The 27,896-nt window shown below is 44.1% G+C and overlaps 1 protein-coding gene across 1 annotated transcript in view; it reads right to left on the bottom strand.

The window, feature by feature from the left end:
* Positions 1-27,896, bottom strand: part of COL28A1 (collagen type XXVIII alpha 1 chain) — a 181,480-nt gene that overhangs the window by 25,907 nt on the left and 127,677 nt on the right. Inside the window, exons 28-30 of the mRNA XM_055589814.1 lie at positions 3,905-3,973; positions 3,035-3,115; positions 2,912-2,947 (exon numbers count right to left, since the gene is read on the bottom strand). Of these exons, the coding sequence (XP_055445789.1) occupies positions 2,912-2,947; positions 3,035-3,115; positions 3,905-3,973 (186 nt within the window). The remainder of the gene's footprint in view (positions 1-2,911; positions 2,948-3,034; positions 3,116-3,904; positions 3,974-27,896) is intronic.

Below are 27,896 nucleotides of genomic sequence, written 5' to 3' on the forward strand. Positions count from 1 at the left end.
TCCATGGCAGAGAAGAGAATTGGTTGTACCTTTACTTAAGAAAACTGACTCTGGCAGCCAGTGGAGTGGTCTGAGATTCCTAAATAGTATGGGCAAAGAAAATTAACACCAGAAAACCGTGGTGGGGGTGATGGATGGGGAGGGATGGCTTAGAGGGATGCTGCAGAAGGAGATGAAGGGGGTGGTGAGTAACTGGAAGAGAGGATGAGGGGAAGGAGGCATCTAGGAGGTAAACGATAGCAGTGCCAGTCTTGGCGGGTGGGAGGGAAGGGACAGGGGCAGGCTGGAGCTAATGAAGAGTGAACTGGGTTCAGCTTGATTCTGGCTGAGTTCGAGGCGCCTGTGGGACACCCAGCTGGCAAGGCAGTAGGAAGTAAGGTCTGATGTTTGGGAGAGGGGCTCAAGCTGGAGGCAGAGTTAAGAAAGGCCAGTGTTCAGTTGGCTGTTGGAAGAAGGGTGGCAGACGAGATGGCTTGGGGCAGAGCTTGAGTGTAACCGGGGAGACCCCTCCATACCCACTTTTGTCAAGCATAGTTTTTCTATGTTTATAATCTAAAATGCTTTCTCATCCTCCATACAACTTTACTGTAATATTAAATCCACCTTTTTGAACTGTGCATCCGTGCGCCTTTAATAGCTGTCCCTCCTTGAGAGTTCGAGGACACGGAAGAAACGATTACGGGCAGGTGCTGAGAAACGCTAGCATTTCAGGCCTAGTTGGAGCAAGTCTTTTTGAAGTAGCTTGGGTGAGAATGATTAAAAACGTGAACTCCCATCAATAGTATTTGCCTCTTGAAAGGGGAATTTGACAAGGAGTTCAGCCTGGTGCTCTGTGACAAACCAGAGGGGTGGGGTTGGGTGTGAGAGATGGGAGGGAAGTTCAAGAGGGAGGGGATGGATATATACCCATTAATGATTCATGATGATGTATGGCAGAAACCAACACAAAGGTGTGAAGGATTATCCTCCAATTAAAAATACTTTTCTTTTTTTTAAAGGAGGAGTGTTAGTCTGGACTGAATCTACCCCTGAGAGTGTGTGAGGATAGGAGAGAGTAGGGGTGGGGAGAAAAAGGAGGCCTTTCCAGAACAGCCTTCATGAGGGAGCAGGCTGGTTCTGGCTTCCAACAAGCCAGCTCCAGCTTTAAGGGCTCTGTGCCTTGTTAGCGAGGTGACTCGGGGCGTGTTGCTCAAGCTTTCTGCAAGACTTGGCCGGTCTTTATCTGAAAGGGAGACACTCCTCCCTGCCTCGTGGGCTGTTATGTGCGTTAATGTGTGTCCTGAGCAAGAGAGGGCTGCAGTCTCTAGCCTGTCCCCTTCTCCCTGCCCACCGTCTTCACCAGTCCTGTGCTGCCCCGGGTCTTAGCCAGCACTCGCGAGGTGAACCCAAGCTCTGTCAAATACCCCCCAGATGCCTGCCCCTTCCTTGGCTACCTCATGCATACAGGCCAGTGCTGTCCACTTCCAAACTTGAGGCCATCTGGGGACAGTTCTGAGATCTGTGTATCCAGAGTGTGGAGCAGGGACAGGGCGGTGTGTACTCAGGGTGGTCGCTCCTCACCTGGAGGAAAGGGCGTACCAGGAGAAGGACTAGGAGTCCAGAGTCGGGGCCGCAGCCTGCCTGGGTCCCCCAGGTGCCCTGCAGCACTGGGTCAGGGTGGTGCTGATGTGAAGGAGCCTGTCATACTAGAGTCTCGTTTAATGCTGACCTTGGCTTTCTAAATGCTAGACAAAGGCAAGAGTGAAGGAAAAGAGAATATGCATCAAATCTCACCTCATTTTGTCTGCTCTGGACCCACACATCACCTCTGTCACAGCCTTTATCAAACTGTAGGTGAACATCCTCTGCCTGCCTTTCTCTCCCGTTAGACTGCGAGCTCCTTGAGTCCAGAGATGCAGTCTCTTGTTCTCAACTTTTACCCCTGTGCCTGTCTCAGACCCTGACCCAGGGGATGTGCCCAATAATTGTTGGTGAAATGAATGAGCAAGTGCATGGATGAAGGAAGACAGTTCCCCTCTCCATGCAGGGATGGGACGGAGGGTATAAACCTACAGGGAACATTTCTCTGGGCATTTAACATACACCCTCCTCTGCTACGTGTAGGAGAAATTGCTGCATGTGTAGCTGCTTTATCCTCCAAAGGTATCTGGGGAGGGTCTGACCTATGGCGTGGAACAGCGAAGAGAAAGAGGCAGATGGGCCGTGAGGACCATGCACAGCTGTGTGCGTCACATGCCAGCTCTGGCCTTCATCGCGGGAACTCTCAGCTCTGCGCTTCCTGACACCGCATGTAAGGTCAACATCCCCAGACCGTGACCCATCCAAAAGGGAACAAGAGAAGTTCCCTGTTTTCTCCTCAACTCTAGGAAAGGTAGATACTAGAAAGGAAGAATTAGACTTTGCTATAGAAATTCTAGAACCTTCCCATCTTGTGGGGCTTTCAGGGGTCAGCATTGTGTTTGCGATGGAGCAAATCAAAGAGAAGAAAAGGGGAAAGTTTGCACATCATCACGAGTTTGTTGAATAAGTGAATCAGTAAAAGAAAGTAATCCCAATTTTGCGATTGTTGTTCTCAGAGCACTTAAAGGAACTAGTTCAGGGAAAAAAAAAAAAAAAAAGAGCCCCTATTCTGAAAAAATAAAAAAATCCCTTGTTCATTTGATTTCTTTTAAATGGCTCACCTCTTTGTTAACATTTCTACCAGGGGTCAGGTGGGTAGTTACATGTGTACAGTGAGGCTGGATAAGGGCTGCCGGGGTAAAGTGCCCCTCACATTCAGATTCAGTCACCCCCTGCATTGAAGCCAGCAGTAATTCTGTGTCAAAGGAAGTCCTACTTGCAATGTGAAAACACAGATGTAATCATTTTGTGAGCACAAACCCCTCAGTTCCCCTCTAGGATGGATACTCACTGTAAGTCCTTGGTCTCCTTTTGGTCCTTGTAACCCCTACTTAGTGGAAGAAGAGTAACAGTCAGTGAAGGTTGCATCCGGTTAATGTACAATGACAGTAAGAGATTAAAAATCACTTCTTGCCTGTTCTCCTTGGGGTCCGGGATCTCCAATTTCCCCTTTATCACCTTTCTTTCCCACATCGCCACGTTCTCCGTGCTCTCCCTTTACAGCGCAATGAAAAGATAAGATTAGATTGTGAATATTAAAGCCAAATAAGGAAAACTCTGAAGTTTCATTTCTTTGCAACTGAGGTACCTCTTGAAGACTCTTGGTTCTTGTTGGTATGAATATACTATATGAAAAAATAGGGGGCATTTTATTTACATCCTCCCAGGTACCATAGGGGCTTCCCCCGTGGCTCAGCTGGTAAAGAATCCTTCTGCAGTGCAGTAGCCGCAGGAGACACGGGTTCAATCCCTGGGTGGGGAAGATCCCCTGGAGGAGGGCACGGCAACCCACTCCAGTATTGTTGCCTGGAAAATCGCATGGACAGAGGAGCCTGGTTGGCTATAGTCCAAAGGGTCGCAAGGAGTCGGTCATGACTGAAGCGACTGAGCACGCACGTGGACAGGCACCATTATCTAATTCATGATGAACTAGAGACCCCAAGGTGAGGAGACCATGAGATGCCATCTGATCAGTTCACTGACTTTGAGAACTTCAGTTATTATACAGGTTAACACCTGAATTATCTGGTATCTTCCACGTGGGTAGGTTGTAAGGATTTGTTCCTCATCAGCTGGCTTTGAGTTTGAAGAAAAGGAGATTTCATGAAGTAAACATGTTTGTAGTTAGGAAAAGAAACGCATAAGGATTCACTCTGAAGCGGTATTTTTTTCTCCGAGTGTTGTAAGGAGAGGAGTAACAAGTTCATGAGAGCCCTTCCAGGGTTCAAGTTAAGCCGCTGAGATCCGAAAGCTGAGCATTTCCCTTCAGTCCTGAAATACTTACCTTCTGGCCAGGGAGGCCATGGCCTGTCATGCCCTTTGGCCCTGGGAAGCCCTGAGGTCCTTGCTCCCCCTGCACAAAATACGTGAGATGGATGGTCCTGTTAGTTTCCCAAAATAACTCAGAATATACTTCTTAGATATACATTTGCACTTTCAAAGCTGCATTATGGAGACCACCCTGGTGGTCCAGGCTTAAGACTTCGCCCTCCAGTGCAGGGGGCGTGTGTTTGATCCCTGGTCAGGGAGGTAAGATCCCACATGTCTCAAGGCCAAAAAACCAAAACATAAAACTAAAGCAATATTGTAACAAATTCAGTAAAGACTTTAAAAATAGTCTACATCAAAAATATTTTTTTTTAATCTGCATTATAGCATTATCTACATTTGAGGGGAAATACACATGTAAGTAAGATGAGCTCAATGCTCAATGGGATCAATGTAGTAAAAATTTAACTACTTTTTTGGGATAGAAGTAAAGGGGTTGACTTATGGCATTTGTCTGTTTCTGTGGTGTAAATACTCCCTCCCACCTTTGCCAATTTCAAACTACGAACTTGACATCACAAGTAACAAGCAACTGTTATTCCAGTGCTGATATTATTGGTGATTTTTATAATCTTCTTTATAATTTATATATTTTCGATATGTTGAAACTGTGTATTATCTTCATAATGGAATACAAGAGGGTTTAACAGCATCTCTCTCCAATTAATGCCAAAGGGGTGTTTATATAATTCACCATACACTGTTTGTTCCATCCCTGATCATTTGTAGTAACATAAATCTATTCATCTAAATTGAATACCTCCTAAACTTGGAATTGAATTTAGAGAAAATCATCTTTTCCTTTCAATACTTGTTGTTAGCTTCCCCCATCGTATCTTCCCATTATCTGCTGTTCCTATACCCCCATCTTCAAAACCACACAGGTTTACAAGGTTTTCATGATGCTGCACATGAGCCAGGAGTTATCACTAACAAGTGTACAAAGTCGTAGCACTGATGCTGCTTGGACCCTATAGCAACCCCTGCCTCACGCTAGATCATTGTAAGCAGTAAGTCCATGGCAAAGGTTTGAAAGACCACAGGCTCCCAGAATTTGGTTTGTTTACCATTAGCATCTATCTCAAAGATATCCTGACCATGATCACTAGAATCACTGGTATGCTCAATAAAAACCTGACCAACTAAACGAGAATCAAGAGTGGGGGTAGGGATAAAATATGCATTTTTCCCATAGGAAGGCTTGAGAGCCATGGCTCCAGAAGGCAGGATGGGCTTTAGGAGGTCACTCCCGGAAGGGGCCACAAAGGGTTGCTTGGAGACCATTTTCCCTAACTCTGAATTATCAGCATTTCAGAGCCCCTTGTCCTAGCTCATTGACTTTCAAGCTTTTTAAACACTGAACCCTCCCCCCCCCCCCTTTTTTTTCTTTTTTGGATGTGGTTATGAATTAGTTTTATTTTTCAATTGGAAGATAGTTGCTTTACAATGTTGTGTTGATTTCTGCCGGACAACAACTCAAATCAGCCAGAATTATATGTATCTCCCCTACTCTTGCCTGGAAAATCCCATGGACAGAGGAACCTGGTAGGCAGCAGTCCTAGAGGTCGCTAAGAGTCAGACACGACTGACACGACTTAGCAGCAGCAGCAGCCCCTCCCTCGTGAGCCTCCCTCCACCCTCCCACCCTACCCGCTAGGTCGTCACAGAGCAACGGCTGGGCTCCCTGTGCTGTGCAGCAGCTTCCCCCAGCTACTTATTTTCCACACGATAGAGTATATATATGTCCCTGCTACTCTCTCAGTTTCTCCTACCTTCTTCTTTCCCTGCTATGCCCACAAGTTTGTTCTCTGTCTGTGTCTCCATTCCTTCCCTACAAATAAGATTATCAGTACTGATTTTTCTCTATTCCACATACAGGCATTAATATATAATATTTATTGTTTTCTTTTTCTGACTTTTCACTTTGTATAACAAGCTCTAGGTTCATCCACCTCAGAACACCTGACTCAGATTCACAGAACCCTTTCTTTTTACAAGTGTCATAATGAAATATTTCAGATACATTTTATATGGAAAAACACTAACACTGATATACCACCTTATTAAAAAATTAAATAGTGCAAATACCATCGAAACCCCCAAGGTACCCAATCCCATTCTCTGAAGGAGAGAGGAAATTTGTCTCTGAATTGATATACATCATTCGTATCTCTGCTTTTATACTTTAACTACACACATGTATGCTCTAAAACTGTGCATAATATTGTTCTTAATATTTAAACTTCAAATAATTATACATTTATACATATAATTTATATTAAAAGCTCTTGCACAATGAAGGAAACTATAAGGTGAAAAGACAGCCTTCAGAATGGGAGAAGATAATAGCAAACGAAGCAACTGATAAAGAATTAATCTCGAATATATACAAGCAGCTCCTGCAGCTCAATTCCAGAAAAATAAATGACCCAATCAAAAAACGGGCCAAAGACCTAAACAGACATCTCTCCAAAGAAGACATACAGATGGCTAACAAACACATGAAAAGATACTCAACATCACTCATTATCAGAGAAATGCAAATCAAAACCACCATGAGGTAACGTCTCATACCAGTCAGAATGGCTGCTATCAAAAAGTCTACAAACAATAAATGCTGGAGAGGGTGTGGAGAAAAGGGAACCTTCTTACACTGTTGGTGGGAATGCAAACTAGTACAGCCACTATGGAGAACAGTGTGGAGATTCCTTAAAAAACTGGAAATAGAACTGCCTTATGATCCAGCAATCCCACTGCAGGGCATACACACCGAGGAAACCAGAATTGAAAGAGACACGTGTACCCCAATGTTCATCTCAGCACTGTTTACAGTAGCCAGGACACGGAAGCAACCTTGATGTCCATTAGCAGATGAATGGATAAGAAAGCTGTGGTACGTATACACAATGGAATATTACTCAGCCATTAAAAAGAATGCATTTGAATCAGTTCTAATGAGGTGGATGAAACTGGAGCCTATTATACAGAATGAAGTTAAGTCGGAAAGAAAAACACCAATAGAGTATATTAATGCATATATATGGAATTTAGAAAGGTGGTAATGATAACTCTATATGTGAGACAGCAAAAGAGACACAGATGTAAAGAACAGTCTTTCAGACCCTGTGGGAGAAGGCGAGGGTGGGATGATTTGAGAGAATAGCATTGAAACATGTATATTACCATATGTGAAATGGATCACCAGGCAAGTTTTGATACTTGAGACAGGGTGCTCAGGGCTGGTGCACTGGGATGACCCTGAGGGATGGGATGGGGAGGGAGGTGGGAGGGGGTTCAGGATGGGGGACACATGTACACCATGGCTGATTCATGTCAATGTTTGGCAAAAACCACTACAGTATTGTAAAGTAATTAGCCACCAATTAAAATAAATAAATTAACTTAAAAAATTTATTGGAGTATAGTTCCTTGACAATGTTGTGTTAGCTATACACATTCTAATTTGTATTTTAAATATCAACACTATTTGAAATTTATCTTGGTACATATATGTAGTTCTAGTTAATTTCATCTGCTCTACAGTATTCCATTAACTAACTAGACTGCATTATCTTATTGATGGGCATTCATGTTGTTTCCAGTATTTCCCTATTATAATAATGCTTCAACAAGTAGTCTTTTAGGAGAGAAAGTCTTTTACACATCTTTGCACACTTCCCTAGGAGAGAATTCCCTCATTGAGACCAATCTTATACAGAAGAGTAAAAATAAAATGAATGAATGAATGTAAGTGGAGAGTCTCTTGTTGGTAAGTGAAGTGTTCAATTCTTCCTGCTCCCAACCCTAGCCCCTTGCAGCAGGCTGGCTTGGCAGAACTCTGAGGCCCTTGCATTTCTTCCATGTAGAATTTCTAAATGGATGGCAGGTAGAGGGTCATAGATTTTCAACCCTAGAGGACTGATAGCAAGTTCCTTCAGTCAATTCAGTTCAGTTCAGTCACTCAGTCGTGTCCAACTCCTCGTGATCCCATGAATAGCAGCACGCCAGGCCTCGCTGTCCATCACCAACTCCCGGAGTTCACTCAGACTCACGTCCATCAAGTCAGTGATGCCATCAAGCCATCTCATCCTCTGTCGTCCCCTTCTCCTCCTGCCCCAAATCCCTCCCAGCATCAGAGTCTTTTCCAATGAGTCAACTCTTCACATGAGGTGGCCAAAGTACTGGAGTTTCAGCTTTAGCATCATTCCTTCCAAAGAAATCCCAGGGCTGATCTCCTTCAGAATGGACTGGCTGGATCTCCTTGCAGTCCAAGGGACTCTCAAGAGTCTTCTCCAACACCACAGTTCAAAAGCATCAATCCTTCAGAGCTCAGCCTTCTTCACAGTCCAACTCTCACATCCATACATGACCACAGGAAAAACCATAGCCTTGACTAGACAGACCTTTGTTGGCAAAGTAATGTCTCTGCTTTTCAATATGCAATCTAGGTTGGTCATAACTTTCCTTCCAAGGAGTAAGCGTCTTTTAATTTCAAGGCTGCAGTCACCATTTGCAGTGATTTTGGAGCCCCCCAAAAGTTTGACACTGTTTCCACTGTTTCCCCATCTATTTCCCATGAAGTGATGGGACCAGATGCCATGATCTTCGTTTTCTGAATGTTGAGCTTTAAGCCAACTTTTTCACTCTCCACTTTCACTTTCATCAAGAGGCTTTTTAGTTCCTCTTCACTTTCTGCCATAAGGGTGGTGTCATCTGCATAACTGTGGTCAAATTTCAGAGAATTTATTCGCTAAATGTCTCTTACCCTGTTAACCCTTGAGCCAAGCACAAGGCTCTAGCATGAAGGGCTTTCAGGGAGTATTTATGCACAGATGTCTCAGGTCTATCCAAGGAGACTCATCCCGTAAGAAGGAGTGCCCCTTCTCTTTGTTGCTTAGTTGGTTAGAGGAAACAGGCAGGGATCATTCTTTGTTCAATTTACAGAATAGTCACCAGGAAACCTGATGGCGTAAGGAGCCCCAGAACCTTGGATATGGATTGGAGCCTATTGAGGAAGCCCCAAACAGTAAACCTACACACTTGAGTCCAAGCTGGAGATCCAAGCAGGATAAGGGAGAGGAGGAAAATCTCTCCTTTCTGTAAAGACTGTACTCCAACGCAGGTATGATGAAGAGGACTCAGTTCAATTCAGTTCAGTTGCTCAGTGGTGTCTGATCCTTTGTGACCCCATAGACTGCAGCATGCCAGGCTTCCCTGTCCATCACCAACTCCTGGAGTTTACTCAAACTCATGTCCATTGAGTTGGTGATGCCATCCAACCATCTCATCCTCTGTCATCCCCTTCTCCTCCTGCCTTCAATCTTTTCTAGCATCAGGGTCTTTTCTAATAAGTCAGTTTGCATCAAGTGGCCAAAGTATTGGAGTTTCAGCTTCAGCATCAGTCCTTCTAATGAACATTCAAGACTGATTTCCTTTAGGATGGACTGGTTGGATCTCCTTGCAGTCCAAGGGACTCTCAAGAGTCTTCTCCAGCACCACAGTTCAAAAGCATCAATTCTTTGGCACTCAGCTTTCTTTATAGGCCAACTCTCACATCCATACATGACTACTGGAAAAACCATAGCTTTGACCAGACATACATTTGTTGGCAAAGTAATGTCTCTGCTTTTTAATATGCTATCTAAGTTGGTTATAACTTTTCTTCCAAGGAGCAAGTGTTTTTTAATTTCATGGCTGCAGTGAGCATCTGCAGTGATTTGGGGGCCCCAAAAATAAAGTCTGTCACCGTTTCCATTGTTTCCCCATCTATTTGCCATGAAGTGATGGGACCGGATGCCATGATCTTCGTTTTCTGAATGTTGAGTTTTAAGCCAACTTTTTCATTCTCCTCTTTCACTTTCATCAAGAGGCTCTTTAGTTATTCTTCACTTTCTGCCATAAGGTGGTGTCATCTGCATGTTGAGGTTATTGATATTTCTCCCAGCAATCTTGATTCCAGCTTGTGTTTCATTCAGTCCAGCATTTTGCATGATGTACTCTGCATATAAGTTAAATAAGCAATATACAGCCTTGATGTACTCCTTTCCCGATGTGGAAAACAACACCCAATTGTGGATGAAGAGAAATAGACCGGAATATATGGATCACACAGCCCAGTGTCACTACACAAACTGGAAAACATGCTCTACCAAGAGTATGCTACAGCATCTTCTTTACTGTGAAGGATGGAAGGTCTGTCTGCATACAGGCTAGTCTTTTATGCAGACTAAGTGACCAGCCCTTAGAGTGAGGTGAAGGACAGTGGGAAGATTCCTGTCTGGGATACTCCCACTCTCTGTTCTCGTCAAAAAGAAAATTACAAGCAAAAAGGACAAGAAAGGTATCCTCTGAAGAAAGATGTATCAGTAAATGACACTTTGGCATAAATTAGCTTTCTCAGATTTTTGGGGAGCAGGGGAATGAGGACATTTTTATTCAACCAGATCCTTGGTTGCAGGGTAGTTTGGGGTTGTCAAGGACATGCCTGACAGCACAGGTACCTGATATGGGGAGTCAGTTGGGTTCCTAACTAGGTGTAGGGGAGATGAAAGGTTCATGGGAGAAATCTGTAACTGGCTTTGTTCCAATCCCAAGGGACAGCGTGCGTGCTCAGTCACTCGGTCGTGTCTTACTCTTTGCGACCCCATGCCCTGTAGCTCTCCAGGCTTCTCTGTCCATAGGATTCCCCAGACAAGGCAAAAAAGGGGCTGGGACTATGGTGTGAGGGTGAATTATTACTGGGGATTATGTATTTAGAAAATGAGGGTTTAGAAAGAACTTGATACCTTTCTGACAATTATTCAGAATAATTATTTTACAAACTCTTAGATTTCCTACAGCAGCTAATCTAGAATATATCCAATAAATGTTTATGACTGACCAGCTGCTTTTAAGAAATGACACCATTTCCTTGCGAAGTTAAAAACTACTGTGGCTTCTTTGCCATGCCCTGGGGGAAAAGCCTCAGACTAGCCGATTATCATGTTAGAATCAGCTCCACGTTCAGGAATTTATTTTGCATTACTTCATAACATAGACATTTTATATATCATTGTTAACACTGTACTTATTCCAGGCAGCTGGGTTTGTTATAATAAAGGCAGGGTTTTTTGTTTTTCCTTTTTAATCACCAGTTTCCCTTCAAAATAATTGAAGGCTCCTTATAACTTTCAGATTAGACTATCTAGCTGAAAGCCTTTAGCAAATAAGTCCATGCCTTAGCTTGGAGGAGGTGACTGCTTCGCAATCAGACTTTTTTCCCCTTTCAAGGCTCAGGAAAATGACAGGCAATGATTTTCAGGATGGATCAGAAGCCATCCTGCAAGAAAGAACCTGTCTCTCTGAAGGTATAATTAAGTCCACATTTCAAACCCAGCTTCTTAACCACTATATCTCAGTCTTAGATCCTTTGTGCTAAAGACATGATCTTTTTACCTTTTCAGATGACTGCTCATTCTCTGGGAGAGAGCGTTCTAAGAGTTGTATGCTCTAAGAGTTCTAAGGATAATGTACAACTATCTGAATATTTTTGGTAAATCAGTGGCAAAGAATCTGCCTGCCAGTGCAGGAGATACAGGTTCAATCCCTGGGTCGGGAAGATCCCCTGGAAAAAGGAAATGGCAAGCCACTCCCGTGTTCTTGCCTGGAGAATTCCATGGACAGAGGAGTCCGGCAGGCTACAGTCCATGGAGTCACAAACAGATACAACTTAGCAACTAAACAACAACAACATGTGAATATCTTAATAGATTGAGGGAGAGGGTCTATTACTGGTATGTGAGTAGACAGCAGGTTTTCTTCCCAAATGTTTTCTCAGGTGCTGTAAGGGAAAAAATGCAATTCATAGATGAGCAAAAAAAATGTAAAATGGATGTCTGACTTCCTCCTAGGATGTAGAAAACTAGAAAAGACAGCGTTTATTCTTAAAACCTCACCAAAGATGCTAAGCTAATCTTTGAAGTCACAGCTTTCCTTGAATTTATCATAGAGCTGTGGTTGCAGGGCAACCAGCTTACACCAAACCCGAGGAGACACAGGCTCGTCCAGAGAGAGACAGGGCCTGGATGCTCACCTGCTGGAGACGACAGACAGCATACGCGCCAGTAAGAATTCAGCTACAGTTCTTAACACTGTTCGAGGCTGAGTGTGAGCTAGTGTGAGGAGGCAGAACCCTGGGGAACTTCAGGCACGAAGGAGATTCACAGCCACCCACGCACAGACTCTTCTGGGACCTCACCAGTGCTCAAGAGACTAGGGACAGGCTAAGTCCCAGAGTTTCCCTGAGGAGGCAGACCTAGGGAAGCAGGCAGCAGGGAAAGCCATGAAGCCCCCATGGGGTTTCATGGGGGCCTTTGTCCCCAGGGAAAGGCATGAAGCCCCCAGGAGACAAAAACCTTAACCTGCAGGCGGAAGTGCAGCAAAGCCTGTCACCTTAGAGCACAAATGATGGAACTGTGGCAGCTGAGGGAAAGCAGCAGACTGAAGTCTGCAGGAATGAATTCTGTGCAGACCTTTAGAGAGATCCCACTGCTTGGGGAGGGAAAGGGAGCCATCCTCAGCCCAGACCATTGGAGGCCTCCTGGGTGTTGACTGGACCACATAGAGCCATACACTTTAAAGGGTGAATTAAAAAGAATTAATGGAACACTTGGCAGAATAACTTAGGTCTATAGAGTAAATAATACTATTGTTGTTGGGCTTCCCTGGTAGTTCAGTGGTAAAGAATCCAGCTGCCAATGCAGGAGATGTGGGTTTGATCCCTGGGTGGGGAAGATCCCCTGGAGAAGGAATACCCACTCCAGTATTCCTGCCTGGGAAACCCCATGGACAGAGGAGCCTGGCGGGCGACAGTCCATGGGGTCTCAAAGAGTCAGACACAACCTAGCAACTAAAACACCACCACCACAGAGTAAATCATGCTGTATCAGGGATAATGTTTTAATGTTTATAATTTTCCTGTATTATATAAGTGGTTTTTTTTTTTTTGATATGAAAGATACTGATGTATTATGGGTAAAGGAATAGCATATCTGCAACTTACGCTTAAATGTTTCAGAAAATGAGTAATGTATGGGTCACACACACAGCGTTGACAAAGGAAATGTTTAGGGTGTTTGGGTAAAGGGCTATGGGAATTCATATCCCATATCCCATAATTCCTGTATCTTGGCAACTTTTTCATAAGTCTGAAATTACTTCAAAACAAAAGTTAAAGATGAATATATAGAACAAACGAATGAAGACACTGAATGCTTGCAGAAAGATGTCTGCCCTTGCCATAGGCGCAGAAGCATATGAGGATACAGGGACTTTACTTACCCAAAGTTTGCAGGCCACAAGCTAAAAGAACGCTTGAAAGACTTAAAGCAAAGCCAGCATTGTGGCCGCCTCCCTCCAGAGACGACTTATGCTCTTTTCATTCAGGAGGCCTACGTGGTTACCAGAAACTTGTTTCCTCAGGATTTACATCCATACCAGCTCAGTTCAGCCTTTTAAACCAACCATACCGCTGTCCCACTTGGACAGTTTATAAGCCTGATGCTCATTCTCTCCACCATGCTGTGAACCAACCCCCTCCCCGACCCCAACTCCTGCATAGGAATGATGTAAATGCTGCTAGAGAAGGTGGAACTCAGCCCTGAACTGCAAGAAAGGGAGCCGAAGCCTGCAGTTACCATGTCCCCTTCCTGATGGAGTTAATACCCCAATAAAGGATAAAGTCCTTTAATAAAGTCTTGTAAGCAATAATGAAGATAATGACTTAGAGAGGCTTGTTCACATTTACAGAAGAGTATTAGGAAGCCCATGGCTGGGAAAAAGTGTTTTCATTGTTCTAGAATTTTAGCACTTGCCCATCACCTCAGACTAAAACCTAGCTACAATATACCCAAATGGGATTTCGGCCCAATGCAGGCTCACTTTAGTTGAAAAACTTCACCACTTTATTTTTGCTCTTTACATCCTTTTCATTTTACTGCTGCACTGCTTTCTTCCTTCTCTCTTTCTATTTCCTGCTCAAATAGAAAGGGAAAGGGCTGAAATCACCAATTACAAGTTCTCCAGTCCCTAATATATCCAGCTCAGTCAGAGGCTTAGGTTTCTCATCCACCAAGATCTGCAGTCCTGTCTGAGAAATTGCAGAGGCCTGGTTACATACTGAGAAGAAGAGAAACCTCTGGCTAGCCTTCAGTCGAGGCCAACTGGAACATTCTAGGTGGAGAAGAGCCCTTGCTGTAGACTCTGCAGGAAGGGAAGGTATCTTACTTTTGTACTGAATGTTCTTTGCCAGGACGTAGTCATGCCACCCTCTTACAAGCCATCCCTATCATTCTGAAATGGCCCCCAAAAATCCTAAAGAAAGTCAGCTTGTCATTCTTGCCTCTGCCTCCCCTCCGTTTTCCTTTCCTTCTTTCTGGTGGTGATTAGAGTCTTGCTAATCAGGAACCAGGGGAATTGTAAATTTTGAAAGCGGGGAGCAAAAGCTTGTTATTCAGCAGTCCTTCTGCCAGCTTGAAGAAAGAAGCCAGTATTGTAGTAAGATGTTGACTTAGTGGGTAACTTGTGTGGTTAACAAAATGTAGTGACCTGCCCAAATAGTCATCTAGTATTTGGCCCGGAATCCAGGAACCATTCTATTGAAAGGGATTGTTTTCTTATCCTTTGTGGTCACTGCTGGTTCACTTTCCTTTTTTTTTTTTAACTTTTTATTTGGTGCTGGGGTATAGCCAAGTAACAATGCGGTGACAGTTTCAGGTGAACAGCGAAAGGACTCAGCCATGCATATACATGGATCCATCCACCCTCAAACTTCCTTTCCATCCAGGCCGCCACAGGACGTTGAGCAGAGTTCCCTGTGCTATACAGTAGATCCTTGTTGGTTATCCATTTTAAAGATAACTGCTGCTTCAGTTTAGATAATATTACGGAGCATATAATCGCCCGTGTATAAAGAAGGCACTCATCCAGAGGCCCCTAGAACAACTCAGGGTCTAGCATTTTGGCATTTCTCTCCATCTCCCTGAAGTTGTGATCATAGCAATCTCCTGTTGTAACTAACAGCTGCCATTGACTATGTGCCAATGTACAAAGACTGAGTTAGGTAATGACAGACTTAGGCAGGGTCTCACTTAATTTCTGTAATAACCCAGGAGCAAGTATATAAATGATGAAACCAAGGCTTTTCCAGTTCTTCCATGTCACCTCAGATTGAATCTGGTTTCACAGCAATGCTTTAAATGGTAATTCTCTCTCCCAAATGCACAGCTGACTGTTCCTTCAAACAAAAAGTTCTAATTTTCAATCCCTTAGTTCTGTCCTGGCATAAAATAAGAACCAGGCAATTTCTCCATCTCTGACCTGAAAATCAAGAGCATCCTGTTTCTTAAAACTCTTTCCTTTGTCTAGTTGGATTCCTCTAACTTCACTTTGATATGTTATTTTGCTATGTTAATCTTCTCTAGTGGGACAAAGATGGCCTAATGCTCAGTCTGTAAAGCAGCCCATTTGGGTATTGAATTAATGAGTGAGTTACTTGTCATCAGGGACCCTTTGGCTGGAGTGTGGCCCTGGCTTACCTGGTACCTGGCCAGGAAACAGTCATAATGAATTTAATGAAACATCATGGCTTCCTTGTATTTGATTTTCATTCAAATGTTGACCTAGACTCACTGTGTCTGGTGAGAGGCAGTGAAATAGTTTACTTTTTACAGATCCCGGGGCTGATTTTGATTTTGTTCCTAAAAACAGTTTAAAACTCTCACCATTTGTTCCTCTCATTTCTCTATGGCCCTCAGTGCAGCCTTTTTTTAAAAAAATAACCCAAGAACTGTCAGCCATGTATAGCAAGGGTTTTCAAAACAGCTGCTGTGGAAATTTCCATGAGCTGGACCGAGATGCTGCTACCATCATTAATCTTGATGACTGTAGTCATTTCCTATTGCCACTGTAATGAATGGCCACAGATTTAGTGGCTTCAAACAATGTGAATGTGTTCTCTGACAGTTCTGAAAGTTAGAAGTCCAAAATCAGTTTCACTGGACAAGATGTTAGTAGGGCTGGCTTCCCTTGGATGTTCTGGGGGGAGCAGTTGTTTTCCTGACTTTCTCAGCTCCCGGGGGTCACCTGTGTTCTTTGGCCAGTGGCCTCTTCCTACATCTTCCTCCACTTCATCATCTGTTGATTCCATAATCACATCACCTCTTCCATGGTCTATTCTCCCTCTGCTTCCCTCTTATAAAGACACTCATGATTACATGTTGGGCCTATAGATTATCCAGGATAACCACCCCAACTCAAAATGCCTAACTAAATCACACCTGTCCTTCTATCATAGAAGGTAATATTCACAAATTATAAGGATTAGAACATGCACATTTTTAGGGGCCATCACTAAACCTACCACAGTGACTTTTTCTATATTCATGCAAAAAGAAAGAGAATTATAATAATTTTTTTTGTAATTCACCTTAAGATACTTCAGTTTAAGCAGTAACACAAATATGTGTACGTGTAAGTTACTTACCTTGATGGGTGCTGAATTAACCCTTGAAATACCATAGTCAGTAGTCCATACTTCAAAGACAGGCGAGTAGCTGAGTCCTTTCGCTGTTCACCTGAAACTTTCACTCTTACCCTCATCCCCTAATAAGGAATCCCTTTAATAAGGAATCTTACTAAGAAGTTAGTTCAGCCCATCACAAGAATATTGTTGTGTTTGCCTCAGAATGATCATTTCATGCATAGTACTTGTCAAAGTACTTAAAGAGACATAGAACTGGAATTTGGACCCAGTTTTCAATACATGTTTACATGCCTACCTGTTAATACATAGCTGAACGTAGGGTAGAATCCTGTCTGAAACTTGCTTTAATTGAAACATGGCACCTAATAGCAAGGTTGTCTAGAGGCCAGATCACGCCTGCCAACTTTTAATCTCCAGAAGCTGCTGCTGACAGTCATCAAAAAGAGTCTGACAAATTGTGACTACCTAAATTGGCCTGGTCCAGCTCACAACAGTCATAGCCAAATGTGCTCAACTCGGCTGTATTTCCCCCCAATCATTTTTGTTAAACTTTTAGTCCCTGCTCCCATTTTTCTGTTTATATATACTGAAAGTGAAAGTGTTAGTCCCTCAGTCATGTCTGACTCTTCGTGACCCCACAGACTATAGCCCATTAGGCTCCTCTGTCCATGGAATTTTCCAGGCAAGAATACTGGAGTGGGTTGTCATTCCCTTCTCCAGGGGATCTTTCTGACTCAGGTATCGAACCTGGCTTTCCCACATTGCAGGCAGATTCTTTACCGTCTGAGCCACCAGTGAAGCCCTTTTATCTTCTGCCACTGCTGCTGCTGCTAAGTCGCTTCAGTCGTGTCCGACTCTGTGCAACCCCATAGACGGCAGCCCACCAGGCTCCCCCGTCCCTGGGATTCTCCAGGTAAGAACACTGGAGTGGGTTGCCATTTCCTTCTCCAATGCATGAAAGTGAAAAGTGAAAGGGAAGTCACTCAGTCGTGTCTGACTCTTAGTGACCCCATGGACTGCAGCCTACCAGGCTCCTCCTCCATGGGATTCTCCAGGCAAGAACACTGGAGTGGGGTGCCATTGCCTTGGTGATAAAGTAACTGAACAAGCAGCACATGAATATTTGGAAATAATCTCTGCGATAGCCAGACCACTGCATGGACTCTTTGATTGCTTTATAGACACACGAGCTCACTGTTAAGATCTTCTATCCAGTTCATATTTTCCATGAATAAAATGGTTCTTAGCATAAAATCTAGAATTAAATACATTAATAGGTCACAGTGCATAGAGAAGCAGTCCCCAAGGTTTTTGGCACCAGAGAGCGATTTCGTGGAAGGCAATTTTTCCACCAGTGGTGGGGGGGCAGGTGGTGGTGGTGGGTTTGGAATGATTCAAGCACATACATTTACTGTGCCCTTTACTTCTATTATTATTTTTACATCAGCTCCACCTCAGATCATCAGGCATTATATCCTGGGACCCCTGGCATAGAGCATCATAGCTTTGAGGGGTTTTATCGGCCAAATTCAGTTGCATAAATTGACTTATCCTGCTCTCCTGACTAAATAGCCTTCTGTAAAGCCTGCCAGATTTCATGAATGTCTTGTCTGGCATTTGAATGTACTTGCACCACAGATGATAAATACAAAATGACAAGGTCAGCTTTATCCACAGTTCCTTGGCTAGGCACTCTGGGGGACTCTACTTGTTCCCTTTGTTGGCCATCTGCATGGTTCAGCCTCCTGGTTTTCCTTCTGAGTTTCTCATGATCACTTTGTGTTGAGAACTCTGATGTCTCTCTCAGTCCTCTCTGCACCCTCAAGGTCTGCCTTGGACCCTTAATCCTGTCCATGGTGACCCTCTGGGGCTAACCCCCAATTCTCTCATCCTCAGTCTTACTCCCGGCTCTAAGCTCCAGGCATAACACGATACCTGCTGTCTAGACCAGTCCCCCTGCTGCCCACATCAGAACCAGACCTGTCCAGTACAGAAACTCTCCTCGGCCACGTCTGCCTTCCTTCCTGGCTTCCCTCTTTCACTCATCTCTCAGTCTTCCAGGCTTGCGATTCCTTTTGTCTTCTGACCTTATCTATGCTCCCTGAATACACTCATCCCATCACTGGATCACTGGGTGGATTCTAGTCCATCAAACACATCCAAGGAGTCTTCCCTGATTCACCGTCCCCAGCCCCAGTCACAAAGTAGCTGCCCCTGGTCTGCCCACACCTGTCCTGTAGCCTGTCTCCGAGCATCTTTAGATGCTCACATCCTTTCTGCCCTATCTTGCGTGCATGTGTGTGTGCTTAGTTTCTCACTCATGTCTGACTCTTTGAGACCCCCTGGACTGTAGCCCCCCAGGCTCTTCTGTCCATGGGATTCTCCAGGCAAGAATACTGAAGTGGGTTGCCATGCCCTCCTCCAGGGGATCTTTGCAACCCAGGAATCAAACTCACATCTCTTATGTCTCTGAAATTGGCAGGCAGGTTCTTTATCACTAGTACCACCTGGGAAACCCCCTACCTATCTTAAACTCCCACAGTTGAAGCACTTCATCTTATTTATCTTTCTGCCCTTTGAGGTACCTGTTCCAGGGCCCTGCATATTGCCCCAAGCTAGAGACAGTGGGTGTGGGGACGAACCATCTTTTTGGTAGAAGTTGCCTAGAAACCATGCATCCTGAACACTGCCTTATTGAGCCTCACAAACCCCCATTGATATCTGGGTAAAATTCATGATAGGCATTTAGGGATCCATGTGGAAAAGAGATAACAAAATTGAGATGCATGGAAATGTGCCAGCAGAGATTTCCTGATGGGGGTCAACCTAAGGACGTATCTATAAGTAGGCCCACTTTATTAATAGCTCCTATGGCACTGGCCTTGGAGACAGCTGAACAAAGCAGGTGAGGAGTTTGCCACCAGTCAGAAAAAGCGCAGTGACTCATTTCAGAAGCATTCTGCTGAGTGCACAGGCCACTGCCGCCGTGCCACCAGGGTGTGAGCTCGGGGGGAGCCGCTGACCTGGGAAACCACAAAGGCCAGTACAGCAGCAGAAAATGGGACCTCCGCTTTGGGGCCCCTAGCCCAGTGTCAGTCCCTGTGAATACGCTTGCTGAGTGAAAGGGTTCCAGGAAATGTCGTAGGCTTTCAAATTACTCTTCTTTTCTCAGTATATCACTTCATTAACAGATAAGAAGCAGCTCTGTGCTGATTTAATGCTGAGGTAGGCTGAATAAGGGCCCCAAAGATATGTGGATTGTGATGCCTGGAACCTGTGAAATCTACCCTATGCGGGGGGAAAAGGAATTTTGGCAGGTGTGATTAAGTTACAGGTCTTGGGTGGGGAGATTATCTTGGACTACCTGGGTGAGTCCTAAATGCATTCGCAAATAGTCTTATAAAAGAAATGCAAGAAGAGACTTGGGGCATAAGAGAAGTCCTTGTGATTGAAACAGCAAAACAGAGATGGGGAGAAAAGATGTAAGCCACTGGTTGTGGAAATAGAGAAAGGGGCCATAAAACAAGGAATACAGAGAAGGTGGCTCCAGATTCTGGAAAAGCCAAAGTAATAGAATCCCCTCCCCACCACACCTCACCTCCCGGCCTCTGGACTCCCTGTCAATGTCTTAACTGTGGCCCTATAAGATTCATTTTAGACTTCTGTGCTCCAGAACTGCAAAAGAATAAATTGGTAACGTATTAAATCACTGGATTTCTAGTCATTTGTTTCAGCAACCATATGAGACTAACGTGTTATAGTTCCTCCCACCTTTAACAGATCAGATCACAACACGGAGAATTTTGCATCAAATTACCAAAAACTAATATGGCTCAGAATTCATTTGTATTTCAAGTGTCATCAAGGGACAATTCTAACATTAACGCGTGGAGGCTGTGAGCAGTGCCCAAGGTGGCTTTGGGTTCTGCAGGCAAAGACAGTTCCCTGAGAAGTGATGCTCTTCTCCTTCCAGGAGAGAAAGCAGTGCTGAAAAATATTTCACTCCAAAGGGAAGGCTATGCAATATATATGACTTTGCCTTTGCAGCCTAGTTGGAAACTGGCCGAAGAAGGCTCTGAGTCACTAAGCATAATGGCTCAGAATCAACAAGTCCGTTCCTTCTAAACCTGCCCTGGCTCCAGTATACATCATCTGTGAGCTAATTTGTTACAATAGCTTCTTAATCCGTGTCTTTCCTTCCGCTCATATGCCTCTATGCCAGGGATTCTCAACTGTAGGCAGGAGGAAGAGGATGGCTCAGGAGACCCTCAGGATGCAAGGGGAGGAGAACATTTCCAAGTACACAGCCCATCTTCTATCCCGACACCACTACCTGAAAAGGGAAAAGTGAGAAGGGCTGCTGGCAGAGTGTTCTGGATATGTGAATGGTATGGAAAGAAAAGAATGAGAAACATTGTCCCGAACTAAAAAACAAACACATGGACACACTCGACTGGCCACGTCATGTGCTAAGCCACTTCAGTCATGTCAGGCCCCTCTGTCCATGGGATTCTGCAGCAAGAATGCTGGAGTGGGAGGCCATGCCCTCCTCCAGGGGATCTTCCTGTCCCGGGGATCGATCCCACATCTCTCATGCCTCCTGCATTGGCCCGCGGGTTCTTTACCACCAGTGCGACCAGGGAAGCCCAGCTGTGTCGCTCCTGTTCTTAAAACTCTTCCAGATTATATACCCAAGAGAAATGAAAACAAAAATGTGCCCACAGATTTCACAACAGCATTATTTATAATAGCCAAAAAGTAGGAACAACACAAATGTTCCCCAGTGGACAAATGGATAAACAAAATGTGATATGTCTATACAGTAGAGTATTATTTGGCCATAAAAAAGGAAGTTCTGATACAGCATGGGTGACCTATCATGCTGAGTAAAAGAAGCCAGCCACGAAAGACTGCATTGTGTGATTCCATTTATGTGAAATGTCTGTAACAGGCAAATCCACAGAGACAGAAAGTAGAGTAGTGGTTGCCTGGGGCTAAAGGTTGAGTGGGAAGGGAATGAAGAGTGACCGCTGTGAAGGATGGGGTTTCTTTTGGGAATGATGACAATGTCCTAACATTAGGTTGCATTGCTAGATGCACAATTCTGTGAAAATAGTAAAAATCATTACACTGTATATTTTAAGCAAGTGACTTGCATAGCATGTGAATTATATCACCAGAAAATTTTTTTGAAAAAATAAACACTACCTGGCCTTTCTTGGAGAAAGAAATGGCAACCCACTCCAGTATTCTTGCCTGAAAAATCCCATGGACAGAGTACACTGCAGGCTACAGTCCGAAGGATCGCAAAGAGTTGGACATGACTAAGCACAGCGCCAGGCCTTTCTATCATCAGAGCAGTGGTTCTCGAAATTTGGTGTATCAGAAATACATGCTGAGCTTAACACAGGGACTACTGGGCTCTTCCCTCAGAGTTACTGGTGCCTTAGGTCTAGATGGAGCCTGAGAACTTGCATTTCTAATAGGTTCCTAGGCGATGCTGACCGAGCTGGTTGGTGGCCATGCTTTGACAGTCACTGATTCATAGGTGCCAACTAAAGCTCCGCAGCTTGGCCATGAAGGCCCTTCACAGTCTGGGCCCCACTGCTTTGTTAACCGTTTTTTCACAAGCTTCGTCTCATCTTAGCCTTGATTCATACAGGTCTATTTCTGGTTCCCTCATTTTCTGGCCTTATGTTGGATGTCATTTTACACCCATTGTTTCTGCTGTGGCACAAAGCAGATACTCAGTTAACGTTTGTAGACCATTGATTGTACCCAGATCACCCCAGCACCCTAAATCTCACACCAACTGCCTCCTTAGAGCTGGTACTAGCCACTCGTCCCAATCCCCTTGGATAGGGGCCTTCAAGAAACGGGAATGAAGGAGCCAACCAGTCTTCATGAAGCATAAACCGAGAAATTCCAGGTTTACCAAACTGTATAAGGTCATGCGTCCTTGAGCATATAGCCAGAGGGAAGATTCTAATTAGAGTCACCTAAGCTTTGACTGTGTGGATCACAATAAACTGTGGAAAATCTGAAAGAGATGGGAATACCAGACCACCTGACCTGCCTCTTGAGAAACCTATATGTAGGTCAGGAAGCAACAGTTAGAACTGGACATGGAACAATAGACTGGTTCCAGATAGGGAAAGGAGTACATCAAGGCTGTATATTGTCACCCTGCTTATTGAACTTATATGCAGAGTACATCATGAGAAATGCTGGGCTGGAAGAAGCACAAGCTGGAATCAAGATTGCCAGGAGAAATATCAATAATCTCAGATATGCAGATGACACCACCCTTATGGCAGAAAGTGAAGAGGAACTAAAAAGCCTCTTGATGAAAGTGAAAGAGGAGAGTGGAAAAAGTTGGCTTAAAGCTCAACATTCAGAAAACTAAGATCATGGCATCTGGTCCCATCACTTAATGGGAAATAGATGGGGAAACAGTGGAAACAGTGTCAGACTATTTTTTTGGGCTCCAAAATCACTGCAGATGGTGACTGCAGCCATGAAATTAAAAGACACTTACTCCTTGGAAGGAAAGTTATGACAATCCTAGATAGCATATTCAAAAGCAGAGTATTACTTTGCCAACAAAGGTCAATCTAGTCAAGGCTGTGGTTTTTCCAGTGGTCATGTATGGATGTGAGAGTTGGACTGTGAAGAAAGCTGAGCACTGAAGAATTGATACTTTTGAACTGTGTTATTGGAGAAGACTATTGAGAGTCCCTTGGACTGCAAGGAGATCCAACCAGTCCATCCTAAAGGAAACCAGTCCTGTGTGTTCATTGGAAGGACTGATGTTGAAGCTGAAACTCCAATACTTTGGCCACCTCATGCGAAGAGTTGACTCATTGGAAAAGACTCTGATGCTGGGAGGGATTGGGGGCAGGAGGAGAAGGGGATGATAGAGGATGAGATGGCTGGATGGCATCACTGACTCGATGGATGTGCGTCTGGGTGAACTCTGGGAGTTGGTGATGGACAGGGAGGCCTGGCATGCTGCGATTCATGGGGTCACAAAGAGTCGGACACGACTGAGCGACTGAACTGAACTGAACTGAAGCTCAGTGTGCACAGACTTCAGAAACATCAAAAGGAAATGTGTGGTGAGAGTCTTTTCTGTTGAAATGAACAGAAAAGTACAGCAAGCAGCTTTATACATGAGCAGAAGACAGCAGGTCCAGGATCACAGTGAATGTGTCTGCACTGTTGCGCTTCCACATGTGAAACCTGGTGAAAAGTGATCTTTACATCCTCACCAGATGAGTCTGGGGAGAGGGAAATGTGTTTAGACTATATATTACATGTTTGATTGTATTGAAAAGAATATACTGGGCTTCCCTGGTGGCTCAGTGGATAAGAATCCACCTGCCAATGCAGGAGACACGGGTTTGAGCCATGATCCAGGAAGATCCCAGTGGCTTCCCTGGTGACTCAGACGGTAAAGTGTCTGCCAGCTATGCGGGAGACCCAGGTTCGATTCCTGGGTTGGGAAGATCTGCCTGGAAAGGAAATGGCAACCCAGTCCAGTATTCTTGCCTGGAAAATTCCATGGACTGAGGAGCCTGGTAGGCTGCAGTCCATGGGGTCACAAAGAGTTGGGCATGACTGAGCCACTTCACTTCACTTCACTTGACCAGGAAGATCCCACATGCCATGGAGCAACTAAGCCCATGCACCGTAACTCCTGAGCCCGTGCTCTAGAGCCCGAGAGCCACAATTACTGACCCACGTGCCGCAACTACTAAAGCCTATGCGCCCTAGAGCCCGTGCTCGGCAACAAGAGAAGTCACCACCATGAAATGCCCACATACTGCAACTTGAGTGGCCCCTGCTCTCTGCAACTAGTGCAAGTCTGTACAGCGACAAAGACCCAGCACAGCCAACAATAAATACATAAAATAAGAATATGCCAATGTGACATGAAGCCAGACCTTCCCTTAGGTCAAAGTTACTTCCTGTCGGTAGGTTTGCTGAGACCTGTTAACTTGTGGGGTGCATCGGAAAAACAGAGCTAGGGGTGGATTACAGCCACACTTCACCCCAGGACCTGCGTCAGCCAATCTGATGACCTCCCATGGAAGCAGAATGCCTGCCTTGTCAACACTCTCCCAGATCAGGCCCCCAGCCATCCTGACACTTAAATCGCTGCCCTTCCCACCTAGATATTCTGGAGGCACTGTTGCCACTGGCGTTGAAAAGCCACCATGGAAATGCATCGCTTTCAAACGCTTGTATTTGAGATGCAGGTTATGGGACGGATGCCTCTGTCTTGTTCTCCTAGTTTTATTGCCTGTCACCAAGCATGCCAGTTACTGAAAGACAGTCGCGTTCTACAAGCTGGTTATTCTGTACCAGGAATTAAAAGTACAGGAAGGGTTACTAGCTAGCTGCCCTCTTAGAATATGTCTTTCACCAGAGGATTCAAAGTATTAGCTCTTCTACGTGTCTCTTTCTGGATACCCTCTGGGAATTAAACACGTAATATTCATAAAGTCCTAATAAGGCCCTTAAACAAGAGTGTTATAGGCTTATTTCATTTAGCACAATGTCGTCCAGGCTGACCATGGTTGTCACACATGCAGAATCTCCTTCTTTTGCAGGCGCGGTGGATAGTAACCTATTGTGCGTTTATACCACAGCTTCTTCATTCATTCATCGCTCATTGGGCATTTAGGTTCTTTCCATATTTTGGTTATTGCAACTAGTGCTGCAGTGAACATAGGAAGACTGAGATAAGCTAGTCACAGAAGGACAAATACTGCATGCTGCACTTACGTGGGCTTCTGAGCTGGCCCTAGTGGGAAAGAACCTGACTACCAAGGCAGTAGGCGGGAGTGTGACCCCTGGGTCAGGAGAGGGAAATGGCAACCCGCTCCAGTATTCTTGCCTGGGGAAATCCCATGGACAGAGGAGCCTGGCAGGCTACAGTTCATGGGGCTGCAGAGAGTCAGACACGACCGAAGTGACGGCATGTACTTGTATGAAGTAACTAAAACAGTCAAACTCACAGAAGCAGGGTAGAATGGTAGTTGCCAAAGGCTCAGGGAAATGAAATAATGGGTAAAAGTCTCAGTTATGCAAGATGAATAAGCTCTAGAGATCTCCTATACTGCATGCTGTTATACACTGAAAAATTTGAATTGATCTCATACTAAGTGTTCTCACCAAAAAAATTTAAAACTGAAATAGCTGAAAATTCATTGTTTTCAATGAGTTTTTCATTGAAAAATTTTTTTCATCAAAAAATAATGAATTTAAGAATGGAAATGATAAATATATTCAAGTCTGTTTTTATTAAATAAAGAAAATTATATTAATGGTTAAAAGTTGAAAAAAAAAAAGTACACCGGAAGCTTATGGTTAATACATGCTTCCTTTAGGCTGTCCCCAGCCCCATTCATTTATATGCCCTGTTTTCCTTTCTCATTGCTTTTAACTTGTCGTGATAGTAACTATTCCTGACAATTCGAATACCAGTTTCAGAGGAGCAGAAGTTACTCACATAAAAAGTTTTCTTATAATTTTTCCCTGCAAAATTTCTAGACTGTCTGCATAAGCTGCTTAATGACAACCTAAGAGGTGCCCTTGCTGTTCCACAGAACACACAGATGTGGGTGGCATATCTGAGACCCAGAAACAAGGAAGCCAAATGAAACAATTTGAAAACAAAGTCACAGCTTCCTATAAAAGTATATCTTTTAAGAAAATTCTGTTATTAACAAAGTTAACTCAGGCTTTCATCACACCATGCTTACTTAAAGGATAAAGCAAGAAAACCCTTGAGTCAAAGTTTAACAGTAAAAGAGACAAATACAGGAATAATGAAATTAGACTCACAAATTTTTGTAAGCCTACACTCATGGTCACAGTGAAGTTGAAAACCACATCAAAGGATTAGCAGCGGCAGAAAAGTTCACAAGTAGGCAGATCTCAGTTGAATATAAGGAAAGAAAGTCTACCAATGGTAGGTATAGAATAAGCCTTTAGAAATACAGTGAAATGAACATTCAAGTATGGGAGAATACAAGAACGTTCTAAAGGGAAACATATAAATAGCTTATATCCACGTACTAGACAACTATGTAGATGTTTTAAAAATACAGTAAATCTTTATGCATTGATTTGAAGGGCCATTCTTGCCCGGATAACGGGGAGGTGGGTAGGGTGAGGGGGTTGGGGGAATTATGTATAAAATGATTTTTAAAGGTGCTGTATATGTGGGTGTTAATGCATCCGGTGGAACATATGGAAGCCACACACCTAACTGCAAACAGAGGCACCCTTTACAGGCTGGGACTAAAGGGGAAAGAGAGAAACTTTGACAACTTTGTGTGATTATGAGGTATTTGGATTTGATACAAGTATGCATTATTTTCATTTTAAGAAGTAACAGAGCTTTTTTAATTTGTTACAAGGTCTTTGGGAAACATGCAAGAAAGGGGAGAAGCTTCTCTTCCCTAGCATACCCAGGGTCTGGAAGGCCAGATACCCTTGAGAATGTCATGGAATATTCTTGTGATGGATGAGAAGTGGATGAGGAGACGCCCTTATAATTCAGAAGATCAAGGGTGGGCCTCTAGCAGCTCCCTTCTCTCTGGCGTCATGAATATTTCCTCGTTTACTCGAGCTTTGCCATCAGCATACAGCATACCTTGCTGCTGCTGCTGCGTAGTCGCTTCAGTCCTGTCCAGTTCTGTGTGACCCTATGCACTGTAGCCCACCAGGCTCCTCTGTCCATGGGATTCTGCAGGCAAGAGTACCAGGGTGGGTAGCCATTCCCTTATCCAGGGGATCTTCCCAACCTAGGAATCGAACCTGGGTCTCCTGCATTGTAGGCAGATTCTTTACCACTGAGCCATCAGGGAAGCCCACAGCATACCTTATCTCCCACCTTAAAAAAAAAAAAAAAAAACTTCCTTAATCGCACATTTCACTCCCTCTATCAGCCCATTCCTATGTTTCCCTGTATGCTCTGTCTTCACTTCCTTTCCCACCATGATCTCTTTTTGCAACTTTTTATTTTAAAATAATTTCAAACTTACAGAAAAATTGCAACAATAACACAAATATTTCCCATGTTCAACCAGATTTATCAACAATTGTTCAGATTTTCCCCTATGTTTTATTCTGTGTGTATGTTTGTGTTTATGCATGAACATGTGTGTATAGTTAACTATACCCTCCTTCTTAAAACACGTCACCTGGCTTCCAGGAACCACCTCCTCTTGGTTCTCTACTACTGGCTACTTCTGTTTCCTTTGCTGTGTCCTTTTCACTATAAAAGCCTCCTGATGCTGAGGACCCAGGGCCCACTTCTTTTTCCAATGTGTATTCACTCCCCGCGCGTTCTCATCCACTCTTCAAGACATTAGATATTATCTGTATACTGTTAAATCAAATGTGTATCTCCTGT

This window comes from Bubalus kerabau, chromosome 8, assembly GCF_029407905.1.
Source record: "Bubalus kerabau isolate K-KA32 ecotype Philippines breed swamp buffalo chromosome 8, PCC_UOA_SB_1v2, whole genome shotgun sequence".
NCBI classification, from domain to species: Eukaryota; Metazoa; Chordata; class Mammalia; order Artiodactyla; family Bovidae; genus Bubalus; species Bubalus kerabau.